Source organism: Leiobunum rupestre, chromosome 11, assembly GCF_980474605.1.
Source record: "Leiobunum rupestre chromosome 11, qqLeiRupe1.1.hap1, whole genome shotgun sequence".
Lineage (NCBI taxonomy): Eukaryota > Metazoa > Arthropoda > Arachnida > Opiliones > Sclerosomatidae > Leiobunum > Leiobunum rupestre.
In genome coordinates this window covers 28,761,541-28,776,254 of record NC_143394.1, presented here as the reverse complement: position 1 = coordinate 28,776,254, position 14,714 = coordinate 28,761,541, and the positions used below count along the sequence as shown (strand labels likewise).

The 14,714-nt window shown below is 39.0% G+C and overlaps 1 protein-coding gene across 2 annotated transcripts; it reads left to right on the top strand.

Annotated features, from left to right (window-relative positions):
- Positions 1 to 803: 803 nt before the first annotated feature.
- Positions 804 to 14,115, top strand: LOC149922156 (uncharacterized). 2 transcript variants are annotated; one of them, XM_090163327.1, is made up of 2 exons: positions 804 to 1,224; positions 13,925 to 14,115. In XM_090163327.1, the coding sequence occupies exons 1-2, from the start codon at positions 836 to 838 to the stop codon at positions 14,043 to 14,045; spliced, it is 510 nt and encodes a 169-aa protein (XP_090019453.1). In that variant the 5' UTR covers positions 804 to 835; the 3' UTR covers positions 14,046 to 14,115. The 2 variants fall into 2 exon arrangements, with proteins under 2 accessions (XP_090019453.1, XP_090019452.1); XM_090163326.1 differs by lacking the exon at positions 804 to 1,224 and adding an exon at positions 13,391 to 13,836.
- The last annotated feature ends 599 nt before the right edge of the window (positions 14,116 to 14,714 follow it).

Here is a 14,714-nt window from a genome sequence, read left to right as displayed (position 1 = left end):
AGTCTTAATTACGGTTTCAAAAATCTTGTAAAATCAAGTTTTAAATAAGTATGCAAGAATAAACACATTTAAGACTTGATTTAGACTCAAAACAAGTATGAAATAAATAATAAATAAGGATCGATGTATTTGGAACTGTGGCTTTAAGACTTGATTTCGTCTCAAAACAAGTATGAAATAAGTAATCAATAAGGATGTATTTGGAACTGTGGCAGCTTAAATTAAGTCTTAAATGTGTTTATTCTTGCATACTTATTTAAAACTTGATTTTTCAAAATTTTTGCAACGTAATTAAGACTCTCATTTTCTCAGAATAAGTATGAATTAAATCTGATTTGAGGCTGTATTTGGAACTGTGGCAGCTTTAAATAAAACTTTTTTAGTTTAAAAGTGACAGTCACGATTTTGGTAAGGGTGAATAGCTTGGTCCAAATAAAGCCACGGGACATGCGGTCTTGGTCTTGCTAAGTTTTTCATTCGGCTCATACCCGGATGACTTGAATGTAATTCGTCTTGCATGTGCTCTCTCAAGGATTGAGGAATGATGATAAGGGGCTCGATAGGAACGAGACGAGTTGGATCCGACGCGTGGCAGTTTTCGGGTATTAGCCGCAGCCCCCTTTTTTAGGTCCTTTTTCGGAAGAGAGTCGTCATTTTGGGCGTTATCTTACTATTGGGGTGGGCAACGTCACCCCATCAAGCAGCGGCCTATAAAAGGGAATACGTCTCTTCGAAGGGTATCACAACTCAGTCGATCTTAGTCAAGAACGAATCAAATCCCGCTAGAAATAATTTGATAATTATTCACCGTTCCAGTCAGATTTAAGCAGGCGCCATGTTCGGAATGAAATCCTTTAGTTTCGGCGTCATCTTGATGATGGTCGTTTCGGAGGTGGCCCAATTGGCCAGCGGTCAGCGACGAGGCCGCGGAAGAGGCAGAAATGAGAACTTCGAGCGCAACGTTGCCCGTTTGCACAGAGTGTCCTACGAAGGAGGCGTGGACAGCGGAATCTACAAGAACAAGTATGTCTCGTTCAAAAGCGGAAACGACATCGGCGACAAGCCTGGCAAGGGCGCTTTCTACCCTTTCGCCAAGAGGTCCATCCCTGACGGCCAAGTACAAATGCCAGCGGGGTTCGTCTCGGTTGTGGACCTGAAATGCGCCACTTTGGAAGCGTGTCTGGGGGGCACCGAAGCCCCATTACGTCACGCCTTGCAAATTAGGTAAATATTTCCCCACTCCTCCCTTCCGAGTGATGCCGGATTAAGCCGTTTTCTACGGTACTAATTGGCGTTCTTTCTTTCGAAACAGCTCCTTGATGAACTCGATGGACCATTTGCTCCAGCCGGCTTTTCGCGTTGGCTTCTTCGGTAGATCCAAAGATAACTGTCATCGGATCTACGCCGATTGCGACGATAATTCCAATCTTTGAAAAAGGAGCGAAGGAGGGATGTAGCCAGAGTTCAAAAGCGAGTCTGTGATCTTTTGCGACCTTGGCTAGACGCGACAGTCGTCACTGGTTGTGATCAGCACCACTATTTATTAAGAAACCGTTGCCAAAACGGCAATTTTATTTATTTAACTTCCATATTGAAAACAAAATGATGGAAAAATGTTGTTTTTATGAGAATAGCAAAATTTCTAACTTGCAATTTCTTAAATATATTTATTATTAAAATTCAATTTTAAAATATAACATTTTGTTTATTTTATTTTATTTATATCATCTTTATTTACATTGTGTTTTCTCTTATTTTGCCGACATTCTTACGGTCAAGGTTAAGAGCGTAAAACTCGAGCTGTAAACGAAAGTTGACCATCATTGAGCGAATAAAAGTTTAAATTGATTAACCTTCGGTTAAAAACCAAAGAAGTTTTGGAGCTGAAAAACAAGGTTTAACATCGAAACGATTCAAAAAATATTATCGAAATAAAATAGTTATTCAACTAACGTAATTTGATAATGGTGAAGTTGATCGATAATACATAAATTAAATAAAAAACATGGTCATGAAATTGCTTGTTTGGCTGAAGTGTAGAGATCGAAAAACCCTGCAAACCCACACAACGCGGCGTGGGGCAACCCTTTAATCTCGACGTTTCTCAATCAATCTAATATTTGAACATGCGCGTCTCGTTATCGAAGAGATAGCGGCGAACCAAGTAGAATCATCGGCTCATGAATTAAAGATAAATATATCGTAAATTCCCGCGCGACTAACTTAGCTTCCTTTGATTAGATGTTGAAGACGACTCAGATTTGGTACTGACCGGTTCAATCTTGACACCTGGTTCAATACCGCCAACATTTGCAAAAGTGATGAAATGAAACATGATTAACAGTTCGCCTCGCATAAGTAGACAATTACACTCTTTTCTAATTTATATAGAATTGAAGTGGTTTTAAACGCTCTTATTCAGTCAATCACGCCAAATTTCTTAACACACGATTAATTTAATAAATTAAATGTTAGTTTCAGAGAAGTATTTATAATAAGGTAATTGACTTAAAGTTACATTTGGGTCTTGTTTTAAGGTATTATTCCATTTCTATTATGTAATACTAATAAAATAAATGATTTACGTAAAACAATTACGAAACCATTATTGTATAATAGATTATAATGACGTTTTGTCGATAATTGAACTACGGTTTGCATTTAGTTCAAAACTTATAAACATAATAATATTAACTTTAATTTCTTGACTAAAATGAAAATATATCAATTCTAATTTAAATTGATCATTATATACTTGACTTTTGATTATTTCATAAGTATTATATAATATTTCTACAATGAAATTGCAAACCCTTTTATAACGTAATATTTTAAATGGTATATAAAATTATATATTTTTTAACCTAGCACTATCTTGACGATTAACGTTCCGTACAAGTAGCGTTCCTGACAAATGACGTTACTAATAAGGAATGTTCCTAACAAGGGACGTTCCTGACAAGTAGCGTTCCTGAGAAGTAGCGTTCCTGAGAAATGACGTTACTAATAAGGAATGTTCCTAACAAGGGACGTTCGTGACAAGCAGCGTTCCTGACAAATGACGTTACTAATAAGGAATGTTCCTAACAAGGGACGTTCGTGACAAGCAGCGTTCCTGACAAATGACGTTACTAATAAGGAATGTTCCTAACAAGGGACGTTCCTGACAAGTAGCGTTCCTGACAAATGACGTTACTAATAAGGAATGTTCCTAACAAGGGACGTTCCTGACAAGTAGCGTTCCTGACAAATGACGTTACTAATAAGGAATGTTCCTAACAAGGGACGTTCCTGACAAATGACGTTACTAATAAGGAATGTTCCTAACAAGGGACGTTCCTGACAAGTAGCGTTCCTGAGAAATGACTTTCCTAATTAAGGACGTTCCTGACAAGGGGCGTTCCTAACAAGTGACGTTCCTGACAAGTAGCGTTCCTGACAAGTAGCGTTCCTGACAAGTAGCGTTCCTGAGAAGTGACATTACTAGCAAGGGACGTTACTAACAAGGGACGTTCCTAACAAGGGAAGTTCCTAACAAGGGAAGTTCCTAACAAGCGACGTTCTTTACAAGGGACGTTCCTGAGAAGTGACGTTCCTGAGAAGTGACGTTACTAAGAAGGGACGTTCCTAACAAGGGATGCTCCTATCAAGGGAAGTTCCTAACAAGGTATGCTCCTAGCAAGGGAAGTTCCTAACAAGAGACGTCCTTTACAGTTGACGCTAATTACAAGTAACGCTCCTTACAAGTAACGTTCCTGACAAGGGACGTTCTTATTTAGGGGCGTTCCTGACAAGGGACTTCCTAACAAGGGACGTCCCTTAAAGGTAACGTTCGTGACAACGGACGTCTTTTACAGGTGACGTTCCTAAATAGGGTCGTCCCTGACAAGGGACGTTCCTAACAACGGACCTTCTTCAAAAGGGAAGTTCATAACACGGGACACAAGCCGTCCTTTGTAAGGTGCGCAGATCACTATGCACAGTCTTAATACGAAATCTAGGCCAAACAAACCACAGCAGCGTAATATAGCAATGGTCTGATGATCAGCCAGTAAGTCCCTTTGGAGCTTAGTCCTCATGACATGATTACCTCAGGTCTTGTTCTCCAAAGTAACAAAATCAAGATCACCCTAGAAAGTTTCCAAGTGCTTGATACATAACCAAGGGCAATACAAGCCCTGTAGATATTACACAGCATGGGGCAGAAAAGGTCAATGCCCTCCTGCAAAGGAATGGGAGTAATCCCATCCGGACCTGAAGACGTATAGGGCTTTACAGATTTTAGAGCCCAAATTATCCTGGAATGCGTGAAAATATTACTTGCCACCAGACTTTGTTCCCTTTTGGTACGTGCAATCCTAGTGGGAAGAGGATCACAGGCAGCGCTGCTCGTGACTCTTGAGTCAGGGAAGTGAGCATCTAATATATGAGTTACAATCTCTTTACCTGATGTAGAATAACGACCATCTTTCAGCTTAATAGTATCAAGATGTTTAGTCTTATCATGGGCCATAATTTTCATTAACTTGGCCGTGCTGGTAATATCAAAGCTATTCTCACAGAAATTCCTCAACTAGTCCCTCTTTTCCTCGCAGGATGGCCTTATGATAGGCAGTGAGGGTATGCTTGTAAGCAACCCAGTCGCCCGACCTTTTAGCTAGTTTCTTTGTGAATTCTACCAATCTCATGACTCCACCAAGGAATTAACCTTGGCTAGTTAGTAGACTTCACCAAACACTTGCGGGGGTAGGAGTTAATAATGGCATGTAACACGCGATCAACAGCCAAATCGAAATCCAGCACCGATGACAGCCTAGGCTTATCATCCTTCAAGTGGAGATTTAAATCTGCCCTATAACCAGGCCAAATTTTTTCACCTGGGACTACCAAGTTCGGTAATAACCTGAACCAGTTTCATCTTGATAGTGTAGCAAATGTGTCTGTGATCTGATAATGGCAGTTCACTTGACACATGCCAATCAGAATTAGAGCTGCGAAATTTTCTGTACACAACGTAAGATCAATGACCTCACTTCTGTTACGAGCAAAAAAGTCAGTTCATTGTTCATATTGAGAATATGAAGTTTGGTATTAACCACGAATTCCAGTAGTTTACCACCACGATCATTGCAGTCACTGCTGCCCCAAATGTCATGATGCGCGTTCACATCACAACCAATTATGAGTTTCTTTCCCGACCGTTCACAGTGGTTAACCAATTTGGTCACCTCCTGTGATGGTGGGGCAGAGCGTCATCATAAAGGAAGTAAGCGGATACCAGCGTGAATTTCCCGTCAGTAGAAGTAGATATGTTTTTAACCATGGCGGTGTCCCTAGAGCGATAGATTGAAAGCGAAAGTGCACGAATGCCCTTGCGTACCAATACACAAGCTCTGGGCGAAGCGGAATTATAGTCGTAATAGACATTACCTGCACTGTTAAGACCAAGGATTTTTCCATTAGCAATCCAGGGTTCCGGAATAAGAGCAACGTCAATTTCCTCCTTAGCAAGCCTTCAACAGAATACCGTGGAGGCTGCCTTACAGTGGTGAAGATTTATGTGTTCCACCTTAATGCTCATAGGAACGAGCCTAGTTTGGAGGTTGCCCGTTGTTACTGCATTCTCCAGTGGTGAGTGTGGAAACCACACCTCTCCCACTGGTTTGAATAGTTCCACCAGTATCTTCCACTATTGTTCCATCTGGTTGATCCAATTTATGGACCTCTTCGGGGTCCGATAGGCGGAAGACTTTGAGGTCCTCTGTCAGAGTGTCCTCTTCCAAGTCATCGCTTAACAGAGGCCCTGAGAGGAGTTACCCTTTGCTGAGGATTCTGCCAACTTACTAAGAGTTTGGCGACACTCGTTTCTCTTACGATTGCGAGCCTTAGAGGTACTTACCATGATTCCTTTAGTCCGAAGCTAACCCTCCCCCTGGTTACAGCTGGGTGCTGTAAACGATTGTTTTTGGTTTTGTGGTTTTTATTATTTTTAAAGGAATTCATAAAAGATCCCACGAGTAAAGAGGAAAGCACCTAAATCCTCTGTCCGGGCAGAAGGCTAGAATACAACGGGGTGCCACCTGGTACCCGAGGGGATCGTTATCGATACCGTATTTTTGCTTCCCCCGCCTTTAGACGCAAATTTTAAATAATTTTTATAAACTCTTTAATGGTTTAAATTTGAAAGGTGACCAGATTTAAAGTCATTACCTATTTAGCTAAATGAAACAAACATCATCCATTTATTGTACGTCATTCCAATAAAACATTTCTAAAATGAATTGTCAGAATGTTAATTCGTCGAGTTTAAGATTTTTTATAAAAACTTTCGGGAATTGACATCATAGTTTTATCTTAATGTAGTATTTTAGGTCCTACCGCTAGTCACTATGGTAATATCTGGAACAACGGCACGTCTTCCACGGGATAAATCAATGACCAAACAGTATGATTTAAAATGTATGAGTGCTAGGAGTGTGCAAAATATTTGGTCAGACCAAATAATTCGATCGAATACCTAATCGAATATTCGATTCGTCGAATCGAATAGCGCTTGGAAAAGTTCACGAATAATCGAATTTTTGGATCAAATAGTCGAATATTCGAAAAGATAGGGAAAAAGTATTTGGTATTTTCAAATAGTTTGCAAACTGGTCGAATAACCGCGGGTCTTTTTCTAATTTGTTGAAGTTCAAGGCCATCCCAGGAGAGCCTAGTGAAATTTCCGAACTAGTCCTTATTTCTGGCACCTCTCTTTAGGCCGCAGCGCCAAGGACCATATAAAGAGTAGCTTGCACGTCCATTATCCATACCGTTTGTATTAAAACTTCTTAGCGAAAGGCAGATGCTGTTTATTCTAGCGCCTATTGGCCATATTACTCGCGTGTTCTCTTTTGTTATGGAATTTTCTAGAATAGCAAAGTAAAACTAAAATTGATTCTAAAACGTAAACCAAGTCCAAAACCAAACTAAAAACCGGGAGGAAAGTTGAAGTAAGTAACTTTATGAATATTTCCCGTTTAGAATTTTTGAGTTAACTAAATTATTAATTATTGATTTAAAATTAATATAAATGCAATTTTTTAATTTGTAACAAATGATCTGCTCCCTCGCGTTTTACATATATTTAAAAACTTGAAATTTCAATTAAGTGTTTGCAAACTATGAAGTATGTAGCATGTCCTTTGATTTTAATTGTAGTTAGTAGTTACTAAAGGTTAAAAGTTGCTAGAAGACTCGGTCCTGGAGTGGTACCTAGGGTATTAACCTAGTTAATTATTATTATTATTTTGCCATGGTACCCAATTAAAGTATGTATGATAATTGACAAGTTGATATGCACTATATTTTTGTAGGTTACGATTAACTCATTTTGATCAAATCGAAAAAATCGTTCGAAGGAAGGTTGAAAATAAAGACATTTTGTACAACAATTAGAATTAATTTGAATGGTAAGTTAGAGTTTACCACAGTGGCGTAATATAAAATTATGGGCCCGCCTGCAGCCTGAGACAATGGACCCCCTTCAGTGTTTTTTATTAAGAGCCTTAGAGAAGGCTAAGTAAAATTAAAAATTTAAATGACCATCTTTTAGGACAGCCCGTCATTATACCACTGATTTACGAGTAGTATCACCTCGTAGCTTTGGCTATGGCCGCCATTTTAGGGGCGTTTTTTTTCTCTACAGGAAAGAGCATGGGTGACGTTGTGTGAAGTAGCACTGATACTACTCTATACTGTATTTGGTTTAATATTTAACTATTTTCAAGTAAAGCGAACAGTGATTTCAATTACTTTTTTTGACAAATATGCAAACTATTTGGCTATTTGAAAACCAAATACTTCGAATAATTTGATATTCGAAATACTATTTGGTATTTGATCAGTTAACTGGTCTAAATTTTTGCCCTAAAAATATTCGACCAAATTATTTGGTATTTGCCGTGCTTTGAAAAAAAAATATTTGATACTCGATTCGATCCCCAAAAAATGGTATTTGCACACCTCTAATGAGTGCATATACAAGTGTTAAAAACTATCATTATCAATGAGTTATATATATATATATATATATATATATATATATATATATTTCTGCGCAATTAAAAATATAAACCCTTACCAAAATCGTGACTGTCACTTTTAAACTTAAAAAAGTTTTATTTAAAGCTGCCACAGTTCCAAATACAGCCTCAAATCCGATTTAATTCATACTTATTCTGAGAAAATGAGAGTCTTAATTACGGTGCAAAAATCTTGTAAAATCAAGTTTTAAATAAGTATGCAAGAATTAACACATAAACTGAATCAAAAATGACTACTTTGTTCAGCTACCATGTTGGATTGCAAATTTTAAATCTCGAGACTTCAAGGATGGCGCTCGATGCTAGGCTATTTTTGACCCAGTTCCACGGTTTTACACACTCATACTTAGAATTAATTTTACTTGAAATGAAATATCCTATTTGAAGAATTTCAAGTATATTATTTAGTAAATAGACTTAAAATGTTTAAACTGTTATTTTATACTAAACATTTTAATTTTAAGTATGTGAGGGTTTCAAGTAAGTTTAGTCTTCAAATATGAGACTAAAGTGAAGTCTTAAATGACTCTTATTTTTAACTAAAATTCTAACCCATAATAAATCACAAATAAGTCTCTTTCAAGTCCCCAAATATGAGTCTTCCTAACTGAGACTAAAATGAGTTTAATTTAAATATATAATAATAAAACTCTTTTATTGAGACTAAAATAGATTTTATTTAGGACCCACAATTCTCGTCTCAGTTTTTTATGCTTACATAATACTTAAAAATCCTTGATCCTACATTGAGACTAATGGGCGACTAAAGTAAGACCCCCATTTTGGTAAGGGATATATATCTCTTTGTCATTACTACAGGCTATCAACGACCTGTTTTAATACACTGTTAAAAATAAAGGTTTATAAAACGACCAAAATTGGACTTTTAATTTATTTCAAACCATTTAGTTACTGAAAACGGTCTTATAAATTATTTTAGACCCATTTTAGTCTTTCATGTTCAATACAATACCTTTTGGGGTATTGAAAAGGAACTAGCCCTAAGAATAAACCTTTTCCAGTCCTGGTGGTAAAGGTATAAAAATGTCATGTTCTAACATTTAGTCCTTTTGAATACCCATTTAATTCCTTTAAACGAAGAAAAAAATGATATGGACCAATTTCGAGACTAATATTTGAATACTACATTATTTATTTTTTAATATTTTCTTTAAAATAACATAATGCGAAGAAATTCCAATCACCAGGAATATTTAACTAAGGTTAAGTCTTTAAAAATTTGATAACAGATTTAAATATAGGGGATATTGATTATGGCTTCAAAGTATTAGTACCCAAATATCGGCACTAAAGAATTTTTGCTAGGTGTATATCAAAAACTGAGTATTAAATGATCCTTTACGACTATTTCCCCCTAGCGAAAAACAGCTTAATCTGGCCATGTTAATGGTTAATATTTTGAGTCGTATTGAATAATAATAAAAAAAAGTATTAAATAAGGGCCTATAAAGGACTGAAAATAAAGTTTAAAAGGATTAACTTCTTACTGTTTATGAAGTGAAACGGATAATAAGTACATAAACACTCCACAAAAGGACTGAATTTGGGGAGCAGAAGGTTTAAATATGTTCTATGATAAAACCCTGAATGGTCTTAAATATTGGAAAATGTTTTAAGCACTTTAGAGGTCTAAAATAAGACCTTTATTTTTAACAGTGTAGTTGATTTTAAACGGGTTAGTTAAGCTAGCCTGATCGAGTCATTCATAAAATTGGATGTCCGACGCCTATTTACTCGCGGCCTCATTAGTCCAATGGTAGTGGCGTGGGTCAGTAACCCAAAGGTTGTAGGTTGAAGGATGTAACAGGTCGAAACGAGTACGGAACCTTCGACCAGAAAGTAACTCCACCTGAGTAGCTCCAGTCGTTGTATGCAGCGATTAGAACCAAGAAATCATATGAGTGATTCCTCCTGCGAATGTCCATCCCTTTAAGCATCTTCTTGAATGTGCAAACAAATTTTTCAGCTGCCCAGTTCGTAGCTGAATTATTAAGTGTTGAGACAGTGTGCAAATTACCGAAGGACTTAACAAAGGTCTTGAACTCGTCGGACGTGAACTGCGTTCCTTTGTCCCTCACCAAGCGTTCATGTAACCGAAGTCGGGAGAAAATGGATCGAATTGCCCAAACAGAGGCGTAGTGAGGGGGGGGGGGAAAGGGGCATACGCCCCGGGCGCCAACGGTCAGGGGGGCGCCAAAAAGGCGCCTAAAGTATTAAAGCAGATATTGGAAACTGGAAAATTTTTAATATATCAATTAAATTTTAATATATTAATATTTATTTTGTTATTGATAATGATTAGGTTTCGTTTATAAACAAGGAATTGTTTGGCGGAAATTGGGGGCCAGCGTAGGTGGGGGGGGGCGCAAATTTAGGAGTTTGGCGCCAAATAACCTCACTACGCCACAGCCCAAATGGTGTTCTCGTAAGTCGTAGTCTATCATCCGAAAAATCTCAGGCCACTCAGAATGAGCATCCAGGATGCTAGGTCCCACGAAATACGCGGTTTGTCTGGCCAATCCCATGGATGCAAGGCTTCTCGTGGTGGATTTGACTTCAAGACAGGTACTGCAACTTCGGACGCAATCTTCAATAGCCTGGTCCAAATAAAGCCACGAGCTAAGTTTTTCATTCGGCTCATACCCGGATGACTTGAATGTAATTCGTCTTGCATGTGCTCTCTCAAGGATTGAGGAATGATGAGTATACAATCAGCTACTAAAGTCAACTCGGAACGTCTCTCGAGGTTTGGTCACCAGTCTTGATCAGGATTGATATCGGCCCAACCATATCGATCGTGTCTTCTTTAGCGCCCTTGATAGCGCATGATCTCGGCGAGTTTGTTGAGCAATGGTCGTTGCTGTAACTGACCGGTTACCAAATATCTTAAGCTAGTGAAAATCAACGCCTTTGGAAACTTGACCGCTGTCCTTAACCTTGACAGGCAGTCGAGGAAGCATATCGGAAATGAAATTATCGAGAGATTTCACGAACTTTTTGTCATACATGTACCCAGTCAGGAACCGCACCCAGCGATAGTGTGGAGTGAAATGGTGCATTAGATTTGAATAACGTAATAATAATAATAATAATAATCAGCTAGGCTAATACCCAAGGCACCACCTTATTCCTAAGTCATCAAGCGACTTTTAAAGCCATTAATTCAGGTGGCCGGGTTACAATGCGTAGGAGGGTGGTGGCAAGCCCTGCATGCCACGTGAGCCAACAGCTCCCTACACTAACTATTGCCGTTAACCTCAATAAGTTATTATGGAAGGGGAAACCGAAGAAATCGGAGAAAACCCCTTAAACCGGTGGGGAGAGAACTTGCCAACTCTAAGCAGAAGGAGTGTTTCCGAGTTACTAATGAAACTGTAATGATATACGTGTAATAAATCATGACCACATCCCTCCAAATTACAACGCGGCGTCTTGGTAATCAAAAGAAATGACGTCATTTCAATTGCGGGAAAAAGGAATTGCTACCCTAAAACCCCGAAAATTAAACTCCATATAGTAAGAAAATGACATCCTATCATGGTGTCAAGGAAACCAAAAATTAAGATAACTCTAGGTGTAAAAGACCCTATAACATTGTTTGACCTTTGATTAGACTTCTTGTAAATGTTGCCTGGCGACGGCGCTAGTCTTGGCGTAGCGGTTTGTTAATAAAAGTTTTTATTGCACAATAGTGGTTTGATTTATATTCTTAATAGACTCTACAACTCGAAGTATTTAATATTTCGATCAATTTTGAAATCTTCACTGGTCGAATTGAAAACGATAAATGTGCCAAAGGGCTATTCGATTTAATCGAAATTAATCGCCAGGTTTAAGGACCCGGAGCTGTTCCTGTTCTGACAAATCAAGTGGACGATGCAATTTATCTATCACAGGCTGAATTGCCAAACAATCATGGAGATGCCCAAAACTATTTTTCAAGTTTTTTTTTTCTAATTTAAGGTAATTTAAGAAAGTAAACGCTCGACTAGATAATTTTGGGCTTAGCCTCGAAACGTATGCGTAGATAAATTATCGAAAAGGTAAATTAAATATTTAATATCTATTTTAATGTTATTATTTATGATGAAATAACGGTCAATTGAAAAGAAACTAAATTAAATAAATTGCTCCCTTTGACAACGGTAAATAAACTCATGTTAGATTGAAAACGTAAAACGCTCCGAGAACACCGTTCACAAGTGGCCTAGAGTCAATCGTGTAAAACAGATCAAACGCGATTAAGATGATAAGGGGCTCGATAGGAACGAGACGAGTTGGATCCGACGCGAGGCAGTTCTCGGGTATTTGCCGCAGCCCGAAAATGACCCCTCCCCCTTTTTAGGTCCTTTTTCGGAAGAGAGTCGTCATTTTGGGCGTTATCTTACTATTGGGGTGGGCGACGTCACCCCAATCGAGCAGCGCCACTTTGGAAACGTGTCTGGGGGGCACCGAAGCCCCATTACGTCACGCCTTGCAAATTAGGTAAATATTTCCCCACTCCTCCCTTCCGAGTGATGCCGGATTAAGCCGGTTTCTACGGTACTAATTGGCGTTCTTTCTTTCGAAACAGCTCCTTGATGAACTCGATGGACTATTTTCTTCAGCCGGCTTTTCGCGTTGGCTTCTTCGGTAGATCCAAAGATATCTGTCGTCGGATCTACGCCGATTGCGACGATAATTCCAATCTTTGAACAAGTCGGCCCAGGCCGTAATATTAGTTCCACATCAGTGTATTAGAGTGGACAAATATATACACCCTTAGTAGACACAGGTAGGCAAACTAATACAAAAGCTAATGAGGCTACGTGATTTATTATCTTTTTATAAATAAATTGCCACCCTAAGTTAAAGAGTGGATGCCGCCCACCATCAGCTGACCCGGGTGGGCAAACTAATAAAACTAAATTAAATAAATTGCTCCCTTTGACAACGGTAAATAAACTCATATTAGATTGAAAACGTAAAACGCTCGGAGAACACCGTCCACAAGTGGCCTAGAGTCAATCGTGTAAAACAGATCAAAAGCGATTAAGATGATAAGGGGCTCGATAGGAACGAGACGAGTTGGATCCGACGCGAGGCAGTTCTCGGGTATTTGCCGCAGCCCGAAAGTGGCCTCTCCCCCTTTTTAGGTCCTTTTTCGGAAGAGAGTCGTCATTTTGGGCGTTATCTTACTATTGGGGTGGGCGACGTCACCCCATCGAGCAGCGGCCTATAAAAGGGAATGCGTCTCTTCGAAGGGAATCACAACTCAGTCGATCTTAGTCAAGAACGAATCAAATCCCGCTAGAAATAATTTGATAATTATTCACCGTTCCAGTCAGATTTAAGCAGTCGCCATGTTCGGAATGAAATCCTTTAGTTTCGGCGTGATCTTGATGATGGTCGTTTCGGAGGTGGCCCAATTGGCCAGCGGTCAGCGACGAGGCCGCGGAAGAGGCCGAAATGAGAACTTCGAGCGCAACGTTGCCCGTTTGCACAGAGTGTCCTACGAAGGAGGCGTGGACAGCGGAATCTACAAGAACAAGTATGTCTCGTTCAAAAGCGGAAACGACATCGGCGACAAGCCTGGCAAGGGCGCTTTCTACCCTTTCGCCAAGAGGTCCATCCCTGACGCCCAAGTGCAAACGCCAGCGGGTTTCGTGTCGGTCGAGGACCTGAAATGCGCCACTTTGGAAGCGTGTCTGGGGGGCACCGAAGCCCCACTACGTCACACCTTGCAAATTAGGTAAATATTTCCCCACTTCTCCTCTCCGGGTGATGCCGGATTAAGCCGTTTTCTACGGTACTAATTGGCGTTCTTTCTTTCGAAACAGCTCCTTGATGAACTCGATGGACTATTTGCTTCAGCCGGCTTTTCGCGTTGGCTTCTTCGGTAGATCCAAAGATTACTGTCGTCGGATCTACGCCGATTGCGACGATAATTCCAATCTTTGAAAAAGGAGCGGAGGAGGGATGTAGCGAGAGTTCAAAAGCAACCTTGGCTAGACGCGACATTCGTCACCGGTTATGATCAGCACCGTTATTTATTAAGAAACAGTTGCCAAAACGGCAATTTTATTTATTTAACTTCCATATTGAAAAAAAAAAATGATGGAAAATGTTGTTTTTAAATATATTTATTATTAAAATTCATTTTAAAAATTTTAAATTTTGTATATTTACATTGTGCTTCCTCTTATTAAGCCGATATATTTACCGTCAAGCTTAAGAGTGTAAAACCCGAACTTTAAACGAAAGTGAGCCATTATTGAAGCCAGCAGTTCATGAGGACGTTAAATAAATGTTTAAATTGATTGAACTTCGTTAATTGACCATCTGCTCGTACGATTTTCCCGGTGTTTGTTATTTTTATTTTTAATATAGCGAAACGTAAGGCAGTGGCTCAGCGGTAAACAATCCGTCTTTTAAAATTTGTCCCGGGTTCGATTACTGGCCACGACCATTTATTATAATAAAATAATTGATTAATTTTAATTTAATTTATAAATATTATAAATATTTTAGAATAAATTGACGTTAATACTCTCGCCCAAGTTGTTTTCTAAATGTCGGTGGTTCTGTGGTAGAACACTCGCCGGCCCAGAAGGGGGTCCGGATTCAAAT